General features: G+C 45.7%; 4 protein-coding genes across 5 annotated transcripts; 2 read left to right on the top strand and 2 right to left on the bottom strand.

The window, feature by feature from the left end:
• Positions 1 to 3,155: 3,155 nt before the first annotated feature.
• Positions 3,156 to 4,313, bottom strand: LOC108154362. Its single transcript, XM_017284627.2, has one exon. It carries the CDS (start codon positions 4,222 to 4,224, stop codon positions 3,184 to 3,186), a length of 1,041 nt encoding a protein of 346 aa, XP_017140116.1. The 5' UTR covers positions 4,225 to 4,313; the 3' UTR covers positions 3,156 to 3,183.
• A 672-nt stretch (positions 4,314 to 4,985) lies between these two features.
• On the bottom strand, positions 4,986 to 8,791 carry LOC108157854 (cytoplasmic dynein 1 light intermediate chain 1-like). Of its 2 annotated transcripts, XM_033389890.1 has the most exons (3): positions 8,729 to 8,791; positions 8,349 to 8,664; positions 4,986 to 6,772 (listed from the first exon to the last, which is right to left on the bottom strand). In XM_033389890.1, the coding sequence occupies exon 3, from the start codon at positions 6,579 to 6,581 to the stop codon at positions 5,226 to 5,228; it is 1,356 nt and encodes a 451-aa protein (XP_033245781.1). In that variant the 5' UTR covers positions 6,582 to 6,772; positions 8,349 to 8,664; positions 8,729 to 8,791; the 3' UTR covers positions 4,986 to 5,225. The 2 variants fall into 2 exon arrangements, with proteins under 2 accessions (XP_033245781.1, XP_017145549.1); XM_017290060.2 differs by lacking the exon at positions 8,729 to 8,791 and having other exon boundaries at positions 8,349 to 8,679.
• LOC108154458 (Golgi-associated plant pathogenesis-related protein 1-like) lies at positions 8,756 to 9,847 on the top strand. The gene is made up of 5 exons (XM_017284730.2): positions 8,756 to 8,865; positions 8,941 to 9,069; positions 9,123 to 9,349; positions 9,417 to 9,503; positions 9,566 to 9,847. Exons 1-5 carry the CDS (start codon positions 8,824 to 8,826, stop codon positions 9,636 to 9,638), a joined length of 558 nt encoding a protein of 185 aa, XP_017140219.1. The 5' UTR covers positions 8,756 to 8,823; the 3' UTR covers positions 9,639 to 9,847.
• Positions 9,848 to 19,003: 9,156 nt separating this feature from the next.
• LOC117185971 lies at positions 19,004 to 22,689 on the top strand. Its single transcript, XM_033389066.1, has 2 exons — positions 19,004 to 19,338; positions 20,558 to 22,689. The coding sequence occupies exon 2, from the start codon at positions 20,685 to 20,687 to the stop codon at positions 22,665 to 22,667; it is 1,983 nt and encodes a 660-aa protein (XP_033244957.1). The 5' UTR covers positions 19,004 to 19,338; positions 20,558 to 20,684; the 3' UTR covers positions 22,668 to 22,689.
• Positions 22,690 to 22,900: the final 211 nt, after the last annotated feature.

The raw sequence follows: 22,900 nt of genomic DNA, 5'->3' as shown, positions 1-22,900 counted from the left end.
TGCGTTGCGTGTTTATTTTTATACGATATTCCCCCTGCATAATCATTATTGCTATTATTATATATCTTTTTTATTTATTTCCGTTTTCTTGCGTCACCCCTTTCTCCACCCTTGCACTCATCTACTCTTCTTCCTGCTCTTTCTGCCACGTCTTTCTTCCTTCTTTTGGCAATTTGTTAGCCTCATCTTTGTGTGGCCTTCTTCTCTTCCGTCTTCCGTCTTCCAACCTCCATCCTCTGTGTGCACTTGACAGGCCAAGATTTATGCGACTGCAGTTGGTTGGCGATTGTTAAGGGCGGGCGGGCGGCAGGAGAAAGAGGTGTGCTTTGGGGGTGGCTTTTGGGGGGCACTGAGTGGTGGCTCGGTTCGGTGGTTGATGATCGACTGCCGGCTGCAGGTGTTGATGGGCCCCAGATGTGCCTCAATCACCATCAGCGTCAGTTAATAAAATCAGAGCACGACATTTGATGAATTGTTGCCGATTTTCGCACAGCCTCTTAAGGGCCAAAACGTTTAGCCAGCAATTAAACATTCTGGCAGGAGGGGCTGAACATGAATAAACGCTGAGAGTTATGCCATTATCCTCCCACCACCCCCCTATTGTGCGGCAAAACTCAAACAAAGTTCGATGGGATAGTCCTCTGCGTGTGTCCGACCACTCGACAAAAACCAAATTGACCAAAGTTAATTTAACCACTGTAAACAAGCCGAGAGTTGAGAGCCTGAGAGCCTGAGAGTGAGATCCTGAGAACCAGAGCCACCACCCAAGCACTTCAAATGCTTCGCTGGCCACGAGAACATCCATTCTACAACAAAAAAAAGAAGGAAAAAAGAAGGAAGAAAGAACGGACGAACGGAGGAACAGCCGTACAGCATATACGGTAGGGACTGTAGTGAAAATCAATTGAAGCGCCAACAAACGCTTCAATCAATTTTACTTTGGCAAACATTGAGTGCAAAATAAATCACAGCCTCGACTCAGAGAGACTGAAGGCTCGAGACGATGGAAGATGGTCTGGACTGGAGGTAGAGGAGGCAGGGATTGTAGGGGATTGGGGACTCAGCTGCATTCCAAGGGATTGCAAGCATCCTGCCCGCCATGCCCACCCATGCCACTGTGGCACATCCTCGTGTTTATCTTATTTATGCAAAGCTGTGGCAAACACCAACAATAACCAGGGAAAACAGGAAAAGGGAAAAGGAAAAGCACGGTAGACGCGAGGCAGCAGCTAAAAAATGAATGAATTCAATGAAATGCGGCTAAAAGTAAACCAAAGGATGCAGGGGCAACAAACCGATTGCCAATGTCTGTGTGTGAGGAGGAAGCACATCATGCTACTTGGAGGCACATCAAACATCTCAAACGAAATGAATAATTTATAGACGCATTTCCACAGGCAGCGTGGCAGAGTGGCTGTGGAAAGGGCGAAGGGAATCGAGAGGAGAGGAATTGTCACATAAGCCAACTGCAGTATGTTACTTCCAGTTACAGATACACGCACCACATTCGCCACATTCCGCCGGAAGTAAGCCCAACAGCAGCAGGACACACAGAGAGAGAGAGGGAGAGAGAGACCCACACACACACATTCCATTCATGGCAAAATAAAAATGCCAATGCCAATGCAAATGTAAATGGCAACCTGAAGTGCTTGGGATTCTTTTGCATTTATTCTCATTGCCTTGCCCCGCAAGTATGCCACCCATGTATGTACATCATCGTATCGTGCAACGCACTCGCAAATAAATTCATTTCGCTTTGCAAAAGTGAATATCGAATTTGGTAACCAAAATATCGTGTGCATTTAGTATTTATTCAGACGAAAAATGCATCATTTTATTGGGGAGCAACTTTCATGTCATTCATGAAGAAATCTATTTTTTTTCTAATATTTTTATCATTAGAAAGATCTTAAAAATAGGTGACAATATCCCTCGCCCATCGCTGCGCAATGTTTGAGGAGCAAAAAGTTATTTTTATTTCGCGATTATCCTTCAGGCAGAGCGTTCCGAATGCGATTATCAGGATATCAAAATTCGTTTTACACAATTTATATACGAGAATATCTGCCATCTCTTTGGCTGCCGCTGTCTTTCACTCTGCCACTCTCTCACTTTCCCACTTCCAGTGAGCCACGGAGCAAAAAGTTTCAAATAAATGACTGCACAAAACTTTGCTAATCTCCCAGAAAATATATAAAAGTAAGAGGAAATATGCCAAACATGAAAACGAAAATTCTCTGTTGGCCAAAAAAACCGACAACAGTTGACTTTGACTGCTGGTTAAACCGCAGAAAATATTCGTCAATTTTTGAATTGCGAGATCCAGAGAGGAATCAGCGCCAAACAACAAGTTTCTTGTTCGAGTTGCGCTGCGTTGCGGCAGTGGGAAAAATATTAATTTAACTTTGAGCATTAGACGGGCAATGACACTTGAATGGAGAACCTGTGCGACAGCCGCCCATCCTCCCGCCCCTCAACCACAACTCTCGTTAGATTCTGGCCACAACAGGCGGCAACTGCTGGTATCTGCCCCTCTATATCCCCCTACATCTCTCTGGGGGGCAGGGGGACGTCTGTCCTCTATTTGCCTATGCGAAATTTGATGCGATGTCTGCCTCCGCTGATGGTGGCAATGTCGGTGCTCGTGTCGCTGCCGTTGTTCTGTGCGGTCATTATCGTAAATTTTTATGCTAAATACATTTTGTTGTGGGGACCCCGAAATACAGAGCCAAACACCAAAAGAAATCCGCTATTATCTGTGGCACAACGAATTGGGAATGCTCTGGATACCAATTTATACACAGAAAATCGATGAATATATCGAAAATTTATCGCTGTAAATGCTTGAAATACAAAATATAGAGGAAAATATCAATTATAACCAAGAAATACCCCACAATCATGCGGTTTGCGGTGACCTAAACGCTATAGAATCCTCTAATTTCCAGCTGGCTGTCAACCTTAGCGACGCGACTGTCAATGCCTCTTTCATCTAAAGAATATCTGGAATGCCAAAAATTGCGACAGCTGTCGCCATGGCTATAGCAGACAGGACAACATAATCATCTCCGTGCCATGTTCAAGGGAGGGACTGGACCAGAACTGGACTAGATTCGGACTTGACCCCCACCCCACACTCGTACAAGACAAATTGAACCATTTGAAGACAGATTTGTGAGTTTAATGCGAGCAGGGGCCGAACAATTTCTCGTTGCGGTAGAGGAAGGTCAACAGCTCCGGCGGGTGCATGCGCCCGGATGTGCCCATCGCGGCGTCCAGTTTATCAGTCGCGTAGAACAAGTGGTCGTGGAACTTCTTGGCCTTTAGTTTTAGAAAGTCGATTTCCTTGAGGGCCCGATGTTTCTGCTGCTGGTAGTCCGCCTTGGTGACCAACTTCCCCACGAAATATTCCATCAGCTTCCGCTCACTGCTGAAGTAATTGTTGCACTCGGCTCCATCGACCTTCACCTGCTCCACGTGACGGAAGCGCTGCACGCAGAGAGCCTGCTCCCGCTCCAGCTTACGCTTGAAGGAGTCCAGCTCGTTGAGACGCTTCTGCAGGCGATCGGCGTTCTCCATCTCCCGGCAGATGCTCTCCCGGATGGCCTTTACGTTGCTGTCCGTGGCCACGCGGCACAGCTGGAGCTCCGCCAACTGCTGGCGCAGCTTGTGGCTGTTGCGCTGCAGCTCCAATATATCGGGACTCGTGTTGAATGCCAGCAGCTCCACGTCCATGTCCACGCACGGATCGATGTCGGGGCACTCGGGCATGCGGGTCCCCAGCTGGCGATCCACCTCGCCCACGCGCTCCTTAATGCGCTTCACCTCTGACAGGATTTCCTCCAGCTGCATTTCCTCAACCATTGTGTGCGGTGACGACTGATCGCTTGACTGCTCCTCCTCTACCTCCATCTGGGAGATCTGGGAAATCTGTGAACCCTTTCGTCTTGAACGTCCTGGCGTCGGCGTCGGCGTCGGCGGTGGCGGCGGCTCGCAGTGGAAGAGCTTTGTCTTCGGGACCCACGGCGGGGCAATAAACTTCCACAGGGTCTCGGCCGGCGGTACTTCGACCTCGGGCACACATCGCATAAGTCCAGGGGCGTTGCAGGGCAAAATTGAGTAAGTGCCTTGATTCGGGGGCAAGGGTTTGGCCTCAACTGGGTCTTCATTCAAGTTAGAAGTCATACTAAAATTTAGTCTAGATATGGATGCACTCTCCATGGTTGCAGAGCTAAAAATAAATATACTAAGCGGCAATACGTTTGTGAGAATCGAGTAAATCACGTTTAATGTTAGGGCTTTGGCAAGTATTTCCATGGGACACTTGACTTGGTATTCTGAAAGGGAGGGATACTCGAACGTTGCACCTTTTGTGGTGGCATGCATCCACTGCGGTTTCCCCACGATGACGTTAGCAAAAGCGCTTAGGCAGCAGCAGGCACTTAACCCTCAACTAACGCAAACATTCACTGGAAAAACACACATGGGTCCTCGACCCCCTATGGGGGTGGGACCACAGATGCACAGACAGAACCAACCACAATTCATCTTCATAATAAAACGTAATGCCAGCGACAAACAAACTTAATGCGAATTTTAAATTACTTAAATGAAGGAAGAAGAACAACAGGAAAGCAGAGAAAAACGAGCTGAGGAGAGCTTAACCGTAATGAGTGGGAAAATACGATGTGGAATGTGAGGAGGTCGCGGAAACGATAATGGGATACCCTGCATATGGTGGGAGAGAGTCATATGCCTTACACATTGTTCTCTTCTACTTTTTGATACTGTCGGACCCGGCGGCAGCAGCGACGCCAACTCTAACACCAACGCATAATTGAGTAATTGAGAGTCGTGAGAGTCAGTCGATTGGATATCTTTTGGACCGACATAGCCGGTCCCCAAATAAATTTTATAACGCTCTAATATTAAAATGTTCTTATTTGAAGAGGGCGGTACTTCTACTGATCCACTGCTTCTGTTCTGCTTTTCGATCTCGCACTTACTCTCTTTCTCTTCTTTACCTCTGCCGACAGCGCTGGCGCTGCCTGTGCAAGCTTCACTCAAGCTTCATCTTATCGCAAAATCTCTCTGCCTCGTCGCTCTCTAACTATACTTCCTCTCTCAACGCAAACGCTTTGTTTGCCAATTTGTTCTTTATTTTAATCTGCCAATGTCTTTTTGTTTTTAATTCGATCGTGTCTATTCATGTTCTGTTGTGGTTACTCTGGTTTCACCTGATCTTCCTTCTTTTCGGCGATGCGTGACAAGGGGCCCAATTCTGCGCCCGGCTGCAAGGATATTCCAGACTTCTCGGTGCCGTTGCGACTAGACACCGACACTGGACCATCGCCAGAGGTACTCGCCGAACTTTTCTCTCTAAGCTCGGCGAAAAATTTGGACAAAACTGTGTCGCGACCAGAGGATTCATAACGTTCAGTTTTCATGGAGGAGCGCTGTCCTCTGGAGGACTGGCGTGTGCTGTGTTTGCCGTCGCCGCCTTTCTTTGCATCTGCTTGGTCAAGCAGCTTGAGTATCTCCATTTGGCGGGCCAGGAAGGCCTGCTCGTCTACGGTTTCCACAAATTCCAAATTTCTATTGAAAATCACATTTCCAGTAGAAGGCGCCTTGATGATGTCCGTGAAGTCACTATTGGCCTTGATGCCATGGATGCTCTCAAACAAAATATCAATTTTCTTCAGGGTATCCCAACCAGCCGGAACGAGTACAGCGTCCTGGTCAACGACCATCGGTGGAGTTTGGAACGGCAGACCATAGATGCGATGCAATAGATACTTTCGGAGGTGATCACAGTTTGTGGCTTTTTTGATGCTTGTATAGAAGAGTGCAGCGCCGTGACGAAGGCAAAAATTACGTATCCAGTGCTGCATAAAATCTATATGCTCATCAGAATAGTCGTTCTCCATCAGAAAGGTGCCGCCCATGCAGTCGGTTTTTGTGACCACAACGACAAGGTCGACCCCAAGATTTGTGGTAAGTGCATCCTCGGTCAGCGGCGACAGATCATCCGCAGCGATAATTTGTTTCAGACACGATCCCGTGTAGCCGTAACTCTGCCAAATTGTTGCAAGCCGCTCGCGTGCCTGCACCTTTTTCTCGGCAGCCAGCGGTAGGCTTTCAATATGGCGTTCCAGCACGTGTACCCAATGTTTGAGCTGCTTCGGCCAGGCCCAGGGCTCGGTGATCGAAACTGTGAGCATGACGAGCACATCTCCAAAGTTATCTTCGTTGAATACAATGGGCAACAGATTTGTGTGCCCAATGTCACCATTGATTGTCCAAACTCCCAACTGCGCCTTGTCTCCATTGATGTCGTCCCTGACATCAATGTAGTCATACTCCAAGCTGACGTCATACTGCGGCGACTTCTTTCCATTCAGCTTGGCCAGGAGGGACGTCTTGCCGGTTCCATTATCGCCAAAAACGATTACTGATTTGTTTGATACCAGTCTTCTTGCGGCACCTTTTTGCTCATACAATATGTCGAGCCAGAGATTCTCCTTATCCTGTGTTTTTACCATTTTTGCTGGCAATTCTTCTGCCTTTTCCGCTGCCATATTTGAGTTTTTCTCACTTTTCTGATTACTGAATACTAAGCTTTTAAAGAAAGAATAATGAAAATTATATATGACGAAAAACGCAAATGGCTGTCAGTTCTAGAGCTATGTTAACACCAATTCAAACTATCGATAAATATAATCGATATTGTTACACAATAAAATACTATATTCGTTCTTCTTCGTATTTGCTGCAATAAAAACAATAAATATATGAGTAAAAAGATATAAATTAATGTTATAGAAAGCTACGATGTATATTTAACTAAAAGCAGTGATGCCACCTGTAACTTCGATATCATTTTGGATCCCATCGGTTCATTTGATATTAATGTGACTGCTCGAACATATCGTAAATTGAGAATACCAGGAACCAGGGGAAAATAAATCAACTGGCAATGGAATGATTGAACGGAACAACTCGTTTAGAAATGGGGATAAAGCAAAAGGAACACCGGCAGACAACGAGCGCGCATTGCCATTGAATGACAGCGGAGAATGAAGTAAAATCTAATTAAAAACCTTTTGCCCGATGCTGAACCAAGCGAAAATCACAATTGTCAGCGGGAAATTCACGCACACCCGCACACCTGCACACCCACCATCGGAGAGGAGAGTTGGTGGGCAAACAAACCCGATTTCCCAGTGAGGGGCAATAATACGCAAACAAATACGAACACGAACCTCAACCTGAACAGAGAGCGGAGCGGGCAGGTGAAAAACATACGTCGCCTGTCCGTCCGGATGAACGAATACGGGAATCTGGCAAAAACAGAGCGAAACTTTTCGGCCAAAAAAAGAAGAAAAAAAGGCAGGTGAACTGCCAGGGGTAAAGTTTTTCCATCTTCTTCTGTTTTCGCCCTCTGGTTAGGATGGGTGATGGTGTGGCATGGGGCATGGGGCATGTGGCGAAGGCAGGGCACAGATAACCTCCAGCAGCAAATGAAACGCGCTGTTGCACACGAAAAATAACAAGCTGCGTTGGTCAATTCATCGAATGTCGGTCAGGGCTGCCGTCAGGGAGCAAGATTGGACCTGGGGAGCAGGCAGGGATTGGGGATAGGAACAGCTGCTTAAATGGACAAAGCAGCCATAGACCAGCGACGGTGTTTGCTCTGCTTGAATTAGAAGAAACTAGTTTAGTTATGCCCCCAGGTCGTGCCCCCTGAGATCTCCGACTATTGAGTTATCCGGGCCGACATCAGGAAATTAAACTGTTTTCGGCATTATAAATTACATTTATTATGCAAGTTTTTATGCATTTTCTATTCTTCATCCCCTTGGAGTTCTTTTTAGTGTTCATTTTTTGTCGAAAATGTTGAATTTTTGTGTGTATGTTTTGTTGGTTAAGCATTCCATTATGTGGCTGCAGAATGTGCCATTTCGTTGACTCTCTTTTTGGTGACTCTGTGGCATTCATACGCCGCCTAGTTGAGTTTGCCTTTGTGGCAAGGAAATTGGATTGTGGACCGACCAAAAACTAAATAAAAATAAAACTAAAAACAAAAACTAAAAAATGAATTTCACTGGCTGTGGCAGTGGCAGGCCTAGTGGCGCTGCTGTTGCTGCTGATGATGATGATGGTGGTTTCCAACTGAAACTGATAGTGTGAATATGTCCCTACATTCAATGGGGGGGATATTTAAGCGCGCGCCTATCAAACACTGTCGCCTCCGCCACACAATAAATCTTTGTCAAGGGCCCAAATTGACATTTTACAACCAAAAAAGCCAAAGCCAAAGCCGAAGCGGAGGATAAAGTACTTACTTTGCAGTTGTTGTTCGTGTCCCTGCTGCCACGCTGATATTGTTGTCAGCAATGATGGCCCAAAGCATCAGCCACATGCGTTGCGGCTGCTCGGCCACACACGGGGAGTATCCAGAGTCCCAGGACACACACAAGTGGGCCGATATCTAGCCCGTTGTTGCCCCCAACATTCAGACGATTTAATATCTGATGTGGCTTCGAGGCGTGCCCGCTGTCGCTGACGATCCCCACTCATCACATTATCCTTTGTCCTCGTCGCGGCTGCACATGGTCCTATATTGAAGTCATCTGTAAGGCCCCTGTCCTCAATGGCAGACTGCATTAAGCGTTCATGAAGCTGTTAGCAGCAAAGGAAAACTGCTGGAACTAAAAAGGCTTACCCTGATGATAAAACTGAGAGAAATATAGCCATGGAAAATACTGTCTTATCGAATCCCATTCGTTACATTGTCAGTTCCAAATTAATCGTCAAACTATGAGGGTAAAAAGTATTTTGATTTTGTTAGCCGTTTTTTGGGTAAGTGAAATAAAATAAAATAAATAATAAAAATGATTAGCAAATTATACGAGGCTCGATCATCGTTACTTACAGTTCGCCCATATCCATGCGGATTTCGCTGAGGATGGTCTTAAAAAGCATAATGAGTACAGAAAAATGCACGGTGTCCCGGCCCTAAAATTAGACCCAGATATCACCAAAGGCTGTGAATCATATGCCCAGGTATGGATGCAATTCGAAGAGTCAACTATCTAATGTTTTGTTGTCACACACAGACTCTGGCCGATTTGGGCAAGCTTGAGCACTCAAAATCAGAAGATCGTCCCGGGCTTGGAGAGAACTTAGCCTACACCTACTCCGATCCGCTTTCCGTTGTAAAGATGTGGTATGATGAAATATCCAAGTACGATTTTAAGAAGCCAGGATTCAGTATGGAAACCGGGCACTTCACGCAAGTCGTCTGGAAGGCCTCTACCCACCTGGGTATGGGCAAGGCTACAGAGTGAGTAATCATCGATCATGGATGTATGTAGAATATATAATATTTGACATGCAACATATACTCACAGCAAGCTTGGCAGAATTTGGGTTGTGGGCCGGTACAAGCCGCCAGGAAATTTTAAAGGGCAATTCGAAGAAAATGTTCCCAGGAGGAAGTATGTACTCGAAAGACTTTTGTGAAAGAAATCTTAATATTAATTTCGTTTCTTTTAATCAGCTATGGTAATTCAATAATCTGTTCAACATCACTTGGCTTTGCTGTTCTTACTCTAATTTTGGTTCTTAATTAATGAATTAAGTGGATCTCTAGTAATTCGGATTGTGATTGGGTATTTAAATTCAAAAAATTCAAAATTTAATAACGTAAAATGAACCATCGTTCGATTATGTCTCCAAGAGAATGGTATTCAAACCATTCATTCCTTCATAAGCTATAATCGTCGTCTTATCAACATTGACTAATCATAAGCTCAGAAATCAATAAAGATATGGGCCTTAAGAGTTGGATTGCGTAATCGGGAAAGGACTTGGCCAAAAGGATAAGTATGCGGGGGGGGGGTGTCTGTCTAAATGTGCTGCTAATGATGATAGTTTCGAAAAGGGTACCAACACGAAATTGTATTTGAAATTCAAATAAGCTTTGGACGCAGTGCTAGAGGGGCACGGGGCCTGGACCACGACCTGGAACCCACATATGCATTGGGCTGGGTGGCATGTGGAGGGATGGGGCTGTTGGGTTAATTTGAAAACGTGCGATAAGGAAATTCAATTTTTTCTCCCCCTGAAAGCCGAGACCCGGCCTGCTTTCTGGTGTATGCTTTCTGTTCCCTTTATATTTTCTTTTTTTTATTATTTTTATTCTTTCTTTTTTGGCAATCAGCATCGAGGCAAACAAAATTCCCCACTGGCCGTGTGTCTCCTGCTGCTGCTTCTGCTGCCTTTCTCTCTCATTCATGGTATTGTAATTTAACATTTTGTTGTCGTCGCTGTTTCGTTTTTTCCCCATTGGGAGCTGCCGAGAGTCGTCCTGGGGCCCCGAGCAGCTGCCGGCAGCGCATTAAATCCTTAAGCACACATTATTATTCAATCAGATATGAAGTTTTATTTATACCTTTCTTTCTCTATTTTTTTGGCTCTTACGTTGGTTTTTGTTGGTGCTGTCATCGGTTTTGGATTCGGCATTCGGCATTCGGCATCCGGTTTCCTGTGTTTCCGTGCTGGGCTCCATGCGTGGATTTTTGGATTGTCTTGGGTGCTCCTCCCGCCTAATGACATTCAAATTGCTTCTATCTCTGGTGCCCGTTTCACCTTTCATTTCAAACACTTTTCACACACACACACACACACTCGAAAAATTAATGGAATTGCAGATCTCTCGCCACCGCAGGGAATACACTCGTTTAATTTTGTACTTTTTTTACTTTGAGCTAAGGCAAAAGAAAAGAGATTCCGACTTGATGCACTTAAAACTTAGAGCGCCAAACGGATAAGGATGTTGATTTTACTGTGGTTTTGCGGATGTCCTGCTTCCCATCGCCATCGCCATCGCCATCGTCACTTCATTGGGTCTTGATGCCTCCTCATCAACTATTTATAACTTGAAATTGGTCGTAAAATTTATGTGCATCATAAATGCGGCACTGACAAAATGTTATGAAATCAAATTTACACACCAAAACCATCCCTAATGACAGCGCGGAGCAAATTTTCACGCGAAACGAGAACGCGCTGGACTCGGACCCATCAAGGATGTGCGGTGGGAGGGGGGAGGGAAAGCGATGGGGAACTGAGCGAAAGGGCTGCTCTGCCATTGGCCTGAAAATTGTTTAATTACGCCTCGCGTACTTAAATTGTAATGGCGCTGACCTAATTGAGTAATAATTAAAATGAAGTGCATGCTAAATTGTTATTAATTATTAAAATGTTCGCAAAGGTCCACCAGGAACCAGGACCTTCATCGATTGCATTTTTCTTTCCCCACAAAAAAGGGAGAGGAGAAGGAAAACTTCTAGCAGCCGCGATAGTTTGTTGCAAGTGTCGCTGCACTGAGAGTTATGACTCCAAGCGGACAAATTAGAATTGCATTTTCACTGGCGAGGAAATGTTCGGGTCATAATTGTTTGGCAGAATGCGAAATAAATGGGGAGAGTTCCCCACAAACGACGATGTTTTCGGCGGGGAGTACTGGGAACTGTACTCCTGTTTGCTAGAGAAAAAGGTAATTTACTTCATCGAATGAATGATGGCCGTGCACAACATGTTAAATGCGCCAACCACTCGAAACAAATACACCCACGCACGGAGCTGTTCGAGTCCTGTAGCAACGACACATTTCAATATAAATTATTGTCAATGGGAGTGCATAAAATGTCGGCATGAAGCTGCAACATAAAACGCAGAAAAAAATAACAACCAACAAACACACACATACATACATACACATACACGATATTCATTGTGAAAGCAAGTGCCAGAGCCACAGCCAGAGAGCGCAGAGCCACAGCAAGAGCCAGAGCGACGACGTGACTGCAAGTAGATGGATGCACGGGGCGTATGCGCAGTGCGATATGCAACAAATTGCTAAACAAATCAAATTTATTGCTAGAGTTGCGTGGAGTACGAGGAGTACGCATGTAAAGCGTCACGGAGATAGCAGAAATTAATATGACTCGCCATTTGTTCTGCCTGTTCTGCTGTTGGTGGCTGCTGGCTCTCCTCTCGTTTGGTGGCTATCAGCGTTTTGTATAACTTCATTTGGGAATGCTCTGTTCTGCTTGCGTTTTCTTGTTTTGTTTTGTTTTGTTTTGTTAAAGTGTACTTTAACACACAGAGACACACAGGCACAGGCACAGACGCTGGCACTGGCAATGGGCGCAGGCTGCATGCATAAAAACATGGCGGTTGGTCCGAGCGGAAGTCCGTCTTGTGCTGCGTTAAATTTATGCCAGACTGCGGCTATGCTGCACTGCTGCTGCTGTTGTTGCCTCTTTCGCTGTGGCTCTTGGCGGTACAATGGGTGAAATGAGCTGAGAAAGAGGTAAGTTCCGCTTGAGGGAATGTCCCCAAGAAACCGAAAATAAAAGAGTTATTTAAAGTAAATTTTAAACCCCAACGGAAAACTTTCTTTCTTTAAATTTCCATTTGGGGTTATTCAGTTATGCATTAGCTCTTAATTACTCCATTTTCGAAACGATTTCAGCCGCGACTCCATTTATTGTACCCATTGTCCCCATTCGAGGCAGTTATTGTTGTTGTTGATTTTTATTTTCTCAATTAGGAAGTTGTTTTTATTATTGTTGTTTGTTGCATACATTGAAACAAGCTAAATACGCACACACACAGAAGGGCAGAGAAGAAAAGGAGAGAGGAGAACAAACATGGCGGAGCAGACACTTATTCATCAGGCAGGAAGTTTGCTGGCTGCCATCATTGTTGCTGTGGCTGTTCGCTGCGGCTGCTGTTGCTGTTGTCGAGCAGACTTGTTAGTTGTTCCGTGGGTGTTTGCCGCTCATGCAAATTGCATAAGTAACAAAAACGTGGCAACAAAATATAGAAAAAGAATGCAAAAGGAAAAAAAGGGGGGAAAAAAGCAAAAACCAACAAGGAAAAATGGTGGCAAGGAAAGTTGCTCTCTCGCACTCGTAGTCGTATATTTTTTGAATTTATATTTAACTGTATTACAAGGAAACAACTTCAGCAACACCCCCAAGACCTCCCCCCCCGGAATCGGAAGTTATAGTTATGCCGCTTGCGCGGACGCACACATACTACTATATATAGGAAAAACAGTAACAAAAGTTTATTTAAAACTTTTGCGGTTAAGCTTGTTACTTGCCAGCTACTTTTGGAGCCCTGCAGCCCCCAGCAAAAGACGAGCCCCGACCTCCCTGCTAACTCGTTTAGTTCAAGAGTTCTGCTCTACAAAATATTTAAGCTGCAGTTTTCCAGAGGCCGAGACCCGTGCCATAAACATCAACGAGAGGCAGAGCACGTGTAGTCCATTGGTAGTCATAAAAATTATACAGACTTTGACTTTGACTATGCCATTAACCTTTGCCCCGAGGCCTCACCTCTGGCTCTGGCTCTGGCTCGAGCTCCTCTCAATCTCATCTTAATCAGCTGCTGGATTAACCAACTTTATATAGCTGCTTAAATTTTCAACATTCTAGGAACTTGAGCAAGCTCCGGGTGTGCTGCCGCTGCCAGCCAGGCATCATAAAAATTTTCAATTTCATTTGCCTGGCACAAAGGAACCCCAGGCCTGGCAGGCATGAGGTGCCAGTGCCCAGAGCATGATGGTATGGTGGCAGAAGGTAGGAATAGGAGCAGATGTTGGGGCAAGAGATGCCGCAGCAGATGCAGGAGACGATGCAGGAGTTTGGAGAAGCAGTTGGGTCAGGAGATGTGCTGCAGGAGTTGAAGTTGGGATGGCAGATGAAACTGCAGGATGCTGCTGGCATATCGATGACGGCCAGAAAGAACGGCAGCAGGCACTAGAGTGTGGGAGCCAATAAAAGTGTCGAACGTTGCCTGACAAAGCGCTGGCCCTGCTTTGTATTTATGATGAGCCGTTCCATGCCAAAGTCCCTCCTGCGGGTCACACTGCCATCCGCCCAGTGTCCACGATAGGTCTGGCTCCTGGCTCTGTCTCCAGGTTCAGGTCCTGGCTCTAACTCTGTCTCCCCGTCCCAGTCCCTGGCCTCTAGCCCCTTGCCTCCAGCTCAAAGCATTGCTTGGCCTGGCAGTTGGAGTTGAGTTTTTGTGCGGGTCACAGTGGGATGCCTAACCACTAGAAATGGGAACACTGAGAGGGGGCCCACAATTGATGGAATTCCAATAAATTCTCTCAACTTTTCTGCTTTTTCTTTTGGCCAAGTTAACTGTGTGTGTGTGCGTGTGTGTGTGTGAGTGTGTCTGTGCAGCAGATTTTAGAGCCATATTTTTGTTGGGCATTTGAATTTTGAGCTTTTCTTTTCTCGTTTCCTGCTCTTTTTCTGAGAAATAAATTATGGCTTAATTTAATTGAGGTGCCTGCCCTGCCGCCTGGCAATGTGGCAAAATGTGTGTCTGTGGTTGCTGGATTTATATGCATGAACCCTTCTCCCCAGGGGGGTGTGAGATTAGTTGCCAATTCGCTTCGAGTCTTCGAATGATTCATGGTTAGATATTTCAGCTTTCACCGCTCTCTCTCTCTCTCTCTCTCTTATTTGAGACCGCAGCCCTAAATGAAGATATGAAAAGCCAAAAGCCGAAAGCTGCAGGGGAAAGCGAAAGTTGGAAAGGCAGAAAAAAGAAAACCAGCAACAAATAAGCAAACAACTGGAAATAAACTTTTTTTGGCTGGGAAATTTTCTCATTAAGCGCAATGCAGTTTGCCACTTCAGCGCGCCCCATCGTGCCCCTCCCCCCACCCAGCGACCACCAGCTTCCCGCTTCCCGCTTCCGGCTCCTGGCTAACCGGAAATGCATCAGTGTCAGAGTTTCGTTCGTTGGTTGCGCAATTTCGTTAAGAAGTGCGCAAAGTTGTTAAATTTTACGATTTAATTGCGAAACTATTAAAAATTACGTCGCCTCTGTCGCTGCCTCTGGTGTGGCTGCAGCAAGGAAAAGGAACAGTCTGTGGCAGGAGGAGCATAGCATCGCATCGCAAAGTTTTAAGTATCAAAATGGAGCGCTTAATGATGCCCCCACCCACACACAGAGACAGAGACAGAGACAGCTATCTGTGACTCTGCGGCGTATCTGTGTTGCACATTCACAAAATATGCTGCCTACCCACCACCCCCCTCTGCAGAATCACTGTGCCCCATTCTTTTTTGTCTTATTTGTTTTTGTTTCGCGGCACCCCTCGTAAATATAATTTAAGTAAAAGAGTTTATTAAACTTACAATTGATGAGGGCGAGGGTGGGGGTCTTCCTTCCATAAGTAATAAAATGACAAAATGAAATGGTTAAATTAATGTGCAACGTAATCAGCGTTCCGTCTGCCGTCTGCCGACGGGAGGGGGGGATGGAAACAGCGGCTGAGAGAGCAAAGAGAGAGTCGAGAATATGTGGCAAAAGTTGGAATCTCTGGCCCCGGCACTCAAGACAAATTAACTTAATTACTCCAAACTGACTGCCAGAGAGGCTGGCAAATGTGGCACTGACTCCCCCTTGAATCCTCCTCCATCTCCCAGTCACGGGGCAAAGGTGAAAGTTTCATATGGCATTCGGCGCAAGTGCGAAGTGGAGCATGCCCCACAGGGAAAATGGAATGAAATTGCAGCAAATGATTTAAGAAGAATATTTCTATAAAATTGCTTGAAGTTTATACTAATTTCATTACATGTGCATTTTGTGTGAAAGTTTCCAGCAAGGAACAAAAATAAAAAGAGGATTTCCTCTAGGAAACCTGTAGATTAAAGAGATATTTCTGGTGAGGTTTGAACACAGTTTTTGTGGAAAGTTTCTTGATGAAACTTGGAATTAAAAGAACCACATTCATATTTTTTGAGGCGACTTCTGGGATAGAGGAGAACTTTCTTTTCTAAAGATTAAAGCGGTTTTTCCCAGAGTAAGAAAATATTTATTAATTATTATTGTTATTATTTATTATTAGTAGAAAAGAAATGGTTTCCAATTATGTTTCTTTTAGGCACGTTTCCATCATCAATAAATCAATACCTATAGCCAAGAAACATAAAATTCTACCAAAACTCTGTTCGAAATAAGGAAATTGGTTCAATATTCCCACTTTAAATGTTTAATGGCCATTATCTTTTCCCTTGCCCCATGCCACGCAGCAGCAAACGTGTGCACTCCACTCTCAATTTGTAATGATGTTCATATACTCGTCCTCGTATGAGTTATTTGAATAGATTGCAATTGATATAAAAACCCCAGTCTGCGGTTAAATTGTAATGCATTGTAGATAAACAATAATTACGCACATTTAAGCACACACACACGCAAATTAACTTGAGCGCATACTTGTTCGGGTAACTGTGTGGTGCGGCAGTGGCACTGGGGATCCAAGGGAGTCATTTGTTGCTGTGGATGTTGGTCACTTGGTTGGTTGTACGGTTGGTTTGTTGGCCTCTGGTCGGTCGGTGGGTCTGGTCTGTCTCCTCCGTTTTGGTTCAGTTCGGTTCGGTTTGGATTTGGTTCGGGGTCTGGTTTGGTCATTACAGATTTATCGCAACATAATGTAGGTGTGCACGATTTATGCACAGTTTGCTGAGAGCGACAACAGTAACGATGCCAACAAATCACAGCAGAGGCAGCACCAGCACCAGCAGCAGCAGCAGCAACAGTAATGATGATATGGCAGTAGAATCAAGAAGCGCCGCAGCAACAACAACGGCAACGGCAGCAACAAAATGGCCGGCAGCCATCAAGCGGCAACAATGGCAAACCGGAGGCTTCATACATGTGTGTGTATTAGCTTGTGTGCGTGTATGTGTATTCTGATTGCCACCCATAATGGGGGAATGTGTGAGGCTATCTCCTCCGGACTACGGACTACGGACTACGGACTCCGGACTCCGGACTCTGGCGGAATCCTCTCTGACCTCCTCCCTGCATATCACTTAATGGTTCGTGTGTGTGCGCCTGATGCGGAAACGGAAACGCCCCACAAATCGTGGCCTAATGATCGGGCTTTTATTTAATTAATTGTTGATAACAGCTCCATGCCCAGCGGAACTGCGTCACACAGAACGGGGTGCGACCTCAACTGGTGGCCTGTCTCCAATCAGAGCTTATATTTTTTCCACAATGCATTGCTGGACGCACAAATTGATCTCTCAACCATTAATGATGGCGTTGAATAATTTCTGAGATTTTTGTTTGCACATTTTCTCGGCAATTTCATGCAACATCCGATTCAATATGTCCGCGTGGCCAGCGCCCGAGTCCTACATCCTGCATCCTCCATCCTCCATCGTCCATCGACATGCACATGTCCACACAATGGGATAATTAAAATGCTTGGTTGCGGCTCTCTCTGTGGGTGGGTGCTGGGAGTGATACTACGCCTCGCGGATGTTTAACCCACTGTGACGACCTGAACCTGGACTCGTTGGTGCAGCGTCGAGGGTCCCGCCAGTGTCATTACATTGCAATTATCAGTCACAATAAAAACGGCCACAACTCAAAAATTTAATTGAAGCCTTCGCACGGGGGCGTCGTAATTGTTAACTTTCATTATGTAATATCCGTAACGACGGTTCGCGGTCCAGAGTCCACTCCGGCCTGGACCTTGGCTTCTCGCCGGGAGATTATGGGAATTCCGAATATGGGGGCGGAAAGGCAGCGGCAAAAAGCTGAAAAATTGCAAAAATTGCAACGCTTTCATTACGCATTTCGCATTGCATATTTGCTCCACTTTCTCCCTCTCGCCTTCTCGTTATCTCTGGCAATTATGCCAGCACACGCATATATCAATTAAATACTTTTATGATTCCATAAAACGGAAGGCACAAGCATCGGCCAGTTGCACCCGTAATGACAGTTTAAGATATGGAATACCGATCAAGAAATGAAAGAAAAAGTTTTTTATGGCAGAAGCGCAAGAAAAGGGAAAATTCCTCTAATCAAATACATATATAGGAACACAATTTAAAGGCTTTTTACTCTATAAGTATTTATGAAAAGGTCAATGAACTTTGAGCTTTAGTTTCGCGCTTTAAACAGGTCTAGTCTTTCGATTCTTATATCAAAATCGCTTCACCCACATTCCATAATCATTTTCATAAAGGGTCACAATATGCACCCCAAATATCTACTGAATATTTATAATGCAGCGACTGCTTTTAGCTGTGCTCCTTCGGGTCAAAGGAGTTCTCTCTCGTTTTAATATATTCCCCTGCACGACTTTCATTTGTTTTCACTTTCGTTTCCATCATGGAAATGCTCTAGGCGGAGGGAGATTCTCCGTTCTGTGCTGGATTTAAAGTGTTTGACTTTGAGTGCGATGCTTTGTCTCGAGTCGAATGTGAAGCTGTTGCGTTCGGTGGAGAAGCAGGCGCCTCTATATGATCGGGATCACGGAAGCTACGGGAAGAGGTTGGCCAGCGAGAATTGTGCGGAAACAGAAGAGTCGGATCAGTGTTTCACAGCGCTCGCATTCAATATATTACTTTTCTTGGGTTCATTATGGCAAGCTCTTTTATAATATCATCAGTATTCAGTTTCTCTGTAATTTTATGCTCTGCTAGCAATGCGCGCCACAAAATAGCCAAACGCTTTATTCAGTTTTAGTATTTTTTCGTATTAATTGATATTTTTACAATATACGGCTACACTGGGAAAACTGACCTAAAATTGTTTGTGTTGACTAATTTTTAATTGTAGTTTAAGTTAGTTGTATAGTTTCAAATCTAAATCGGCGCCCCCAAATTGTGGTGCCCGTTGCAGTCTTCGCACCTCTTGGCGCTGCTCTGGCTGTATGACATTAGACTTGGCTAATAGACTAGCTATAAAACAGAGACGGCCTTATCGGTAAATCATGCAGTGAGAGCGAGAGATATATATACGTCCAGTAAGCTGGGAGCAACGCTGCTGCAGAGATTATTGACTGTTGCAATTTTAAGAACCAATTTTGGTGGCTGGCTGACTGTGTGTGCTGGAAAACATCATATTATCAATCATGATATTTCTCTCTTCGCAGAAAACTTAGCAGCTATAAGTGGAATAATTAACCTAAAAGTAAACAATTTCAGACACGTGAAAAGGCATTCCAAGTGGTCTCTAAAATCTAGTAATATATGAAAATATAAATGGAAAATCGTCAAATTGTGCTGCTCACCTCGTTAAAATGTATATTGTTGGCCTAATGTCATGTCTCTAAAGGTGCAACAGCTTTCTGAACACAATTGTCTTGTAAATGCAACTCTGTTGTGACTGGTAATCTGGCTATCGATGAGTGGCTATCACCAAAGCCTATCGCATGTTCTTTCTTTTTGCCACTCGTGTTTATTAGTTAATGCACTTGCTTAATCTTGTCACGTGAGTTTTTTTAATTATTCGAAGACATCCTGCCTCTCGGAGTGATCTATAAGTTGAAATCATTTATACATATATGGTATTTTATTTGTGCTAAAAGGGCAGAGTACAGGGTTTCTTAGAATACATATGTATGTAGCGTGTGTGTGCTTTTTTTTCGTTCAATTAGTACGATCTAATTCCAAATTGTGAATCCTGGAGAGATGGGTGCGTCTGCGCTGTACGGATTAGGCACAGTTCCGCCTGCTCTAACCTTTCGTCTCCTCTGCAGCAGAGTTTCGTCATTCCGCTGCCACAGGCTGCCGCCATTAGCGCCACCAGCGTCTGCAGGGGTGTGTGTCTGTGTGTGCTTCGCTTCCAAATGTTTTAGGTTCGGTTCTTTTCATATAATATTGGAATATTGCCGATCAATATTTATCTAACACTCAAATACTTTCTAACTTTTACATAAATTGGAAACGTTGGATAATGCTGCCTATTAAACCAATGTTGCCACTTGCTATTTTTAACAAAACATATATTTGTCCAATTAGAATCCACGTTTTTTTTTACAGTGAACTTTTCCAACGCACAACGTTCACGCTCGTTTTTTAATGGTTTAATTTTAATTGAATTCGGCAAATAGGAATAACCTAATGTGGACCGCCGAGTAGACGGACTTATGTACGTCTATGTCTGTATGAATGCCGAGTCTTTAACCGCCAATATTCGATTAACTTTTGTAGCGGTGATAGCGTTTCCTAGTGCATGCTGATGTATCCATGACCGTCTGTCTGTTGGTTTGTATTAACCCTTTGATCTTGAAGTTTGTAGAATGGGGTGTAACTGAATATTGGTGTGCATTTTTCTGTAATATTCATTCTATGTAACGAAAACCGCCAAAAGGCTGTAGGAGCTTTGAAAGTACCTTCTTCGACTTGACTATAGCGTTCAGTTTTGCTGACGATCAGGCTACCCCTATTTTAAGGCTATCAGAGGTTGCTATGCGCATTTGAGGTTGATTAATGGTTTACTATAGAAGATCGCGAATTGCGACTATTAGGGGGGTGTTTGGCACTGGGATTGCCAACCTTTACTGCACCAATCAGGGAAATGCTGCCACCTGCCACAGCACTATCTTTATGGCGACCGTCTCGTGCCTTATACCTCTTTCCAAATATACGAATATACAAAATATTATATACACCTATGTCTATCTCTTCCTCGCCCTAACATGTTGCAGTGGAGAAGTGTATTGCGCAACGAGTACGCTCGCTGGATGAACGTCGACGCCTAACGGAACAAAGCGCTTACCCTCCCGATAAGAGAAAGATCCGAGTATCACCGGCGAGAGCACGATTCTTAAGACTATGAAGCCTTTAATAGGGGAAGTCAAGCCGCAGCTAATGGCAGCTAATGAAAAGAAGCCATCGGAGAAAACTGAGAACAAGCCATCGAACATTTCCAAAATAAAAAAGAAATCCGAGGAGAATGAGAATGGCAAACGGAGCGAGGAACCAAAGGACTTCAGCTGGGACGAAGAGGAGTCGGAGCCCAGTTCGGTGAACGAGGAAGCCCCACCACAAGCCACTGTTGGCGCGACCGGAAAGCTGATGACCGGCGAGGTCAATCGTTTGACCATTCGCAAGAAGAACTTGTACGCCTCTGATTCGAGGGACCCCCTCGAGGCAATGGAATGCAGCACCGACGAGTCGAGCGGCTCTGGCAGCGGCAGCCTCATCGGCCGTTGCCCATATCGCACCGTTCGTGCCAAAGGAGTAGCTCCGACTACGGCTACGTCACAGTCCAAGCCAGGCATTACCATTTCGGGTCGCGGTAGCGTCGTGGGCATAACTGGCAAGATCCCAGTCTCAAGTCCAAAGCCAAGCAGTCAAGGCTTAGTTTCAATCTTAAAACCATTCGCCAAGGCAACTCCTGCCTCTACATCCAGCTCTATGACGGCGTCCAACCTGGTTGTGCCCTCCACGCCTACAGTCTCAAGCAGCAGCCAGGTGACTGCCAGTCCATTGGCGAGCACGGTCGGAGCTGAAGTGGGAACCACCACAACTAGCTCTGTCGTGACCGTAAACTCCAGAGGCGAGACAGAAATGCAGACAGAGTGCCTGGACATATTCACTGATCAGCACTTTTTAGAGATTGTACGCCCACAGATGGCGGAAATGAATCCCCGCCAGAAGTTAAACTTCATGAAAAAGGTATTCCATTCCTTAATGGAAACCTTTGATGACGCCACTGACTTCCCAAAGGCTGAGGAGCTGCAGCACTTCAACATTAATACACCTTCTGGCTTTGAGCACGTCTCGGGTGGTGAGATGCTCCTGGTGCGAGAGCTAGTGAGTCTGGTTTGTTCCGCCAAGCGCTCGGACGCAATCTCAAAGCCCACTCCTCTGCCTGTCGTCACGGACACTCTGCGCCCAGTGGCTCGAGCCAAAACCCCAGCTCCTGTGCCAGTTGCACAACCGTGCTACCCCATTCAGCGCGCCACCACACAGTGCAAAGGAGTAAACCTGGTCGCGTCTCCGAAGGAGAAGGAGATCGGGCGCAACGCCAAGCCGAGCGGCGCGGTCACGATCGTCAGTCTCGGTGTTAATAGCCCCACGGAGGAGCTGGGCAAGAAGAGCGCCAGCAACTGTTCGGGGGCCAGCGTCAGTCGTGTTTCCCCGGCTCCTATGGGTAGATCCAGGAAAGGCTCAGCCGTAGTCATACCCGCCACACGCACAGGGGTCGCCTCCCCGATGAACACCCCATTCGGCTCGACCCCAGCACAGGTGTTGCTCACTAAGTCCGGACCCCTCAAGGTAAGCACAAAGCCCGTCTGCGAGCCCATGTTGACTTTAGGCCCGAAACCCGGCAACACAAACATGACGAATCTCATGGATGACGTCAAGCGTCGCCTGAGCCCCGACCCGGGCATGGTCCCGGACTACCAGCGGCCCCGCAACTCCAGGACCGTCGCACCTGTCCCCGGATCTATAGCTGGCCAAGCAGCAGCTGCCGCTGCCCCACACGACAGTAAGATGAGGAAGTCGACAGGTAGCGTATCCGCCAGCCAGGAGCAGCCCCCGCCGCCCGGCTTGGCTCTCAAAGGCCTCCTGCAGCCCAAGCCGGCCACCGGTTCCCCCCTTTCAGGTGGGCCCGGCCTTTCCCTGAAACGGAGCCTTCCGTTGGCCAACGCCCAAAAAAGCATGGCTGATGTGGTAGCCGATCCGCAAGAGCAGGAAATGCGTCGAACCCAAGGTTCAGAAGAGTATATGGAGACCGCTGGTACCATCGCAGCCGATGACTTCTCGGGCTTGCTGAAGGAAGATTTTGACGAAATTTTGGGCATGTAAGGGAATCCGAGAGTCCGCATAAACCTTGACGCATGCCTGAGATAATACATTTGAATACTATACATTTATAATCCCAAAAGAACACTGAAAGTTTGCATGACAAAATTTTTAATTTTCTATTCGTATAACGGATTCCAATACTTGACATTCGGATAACCATTAAATAAATCACACGAATGAGCTATGAAATTATATACATAGATACATGGCTGTCTATTTGGACACTCGAGTAT

The sequence above is a fragment of the Drosophila miranda genome, chromosome 2, assembly GCF_003369915.1.
Source record: "Drosophila miranda strain MSH22 chromosome 2, D.miranda_PacBio2.1, whole genome shotgun sequence".
Lineage (NCBI taxonomy): Eukaryota > Metazoa > Arthropoda > Insecta > Diptera > Drosophilidae > Drosophila > Drosophila miranda.
The sequence above is the reverse complement of the archived record's forward strand: the minus strand, read 5'-3'. Positions and strand labels throughout refer to the sequence as shown.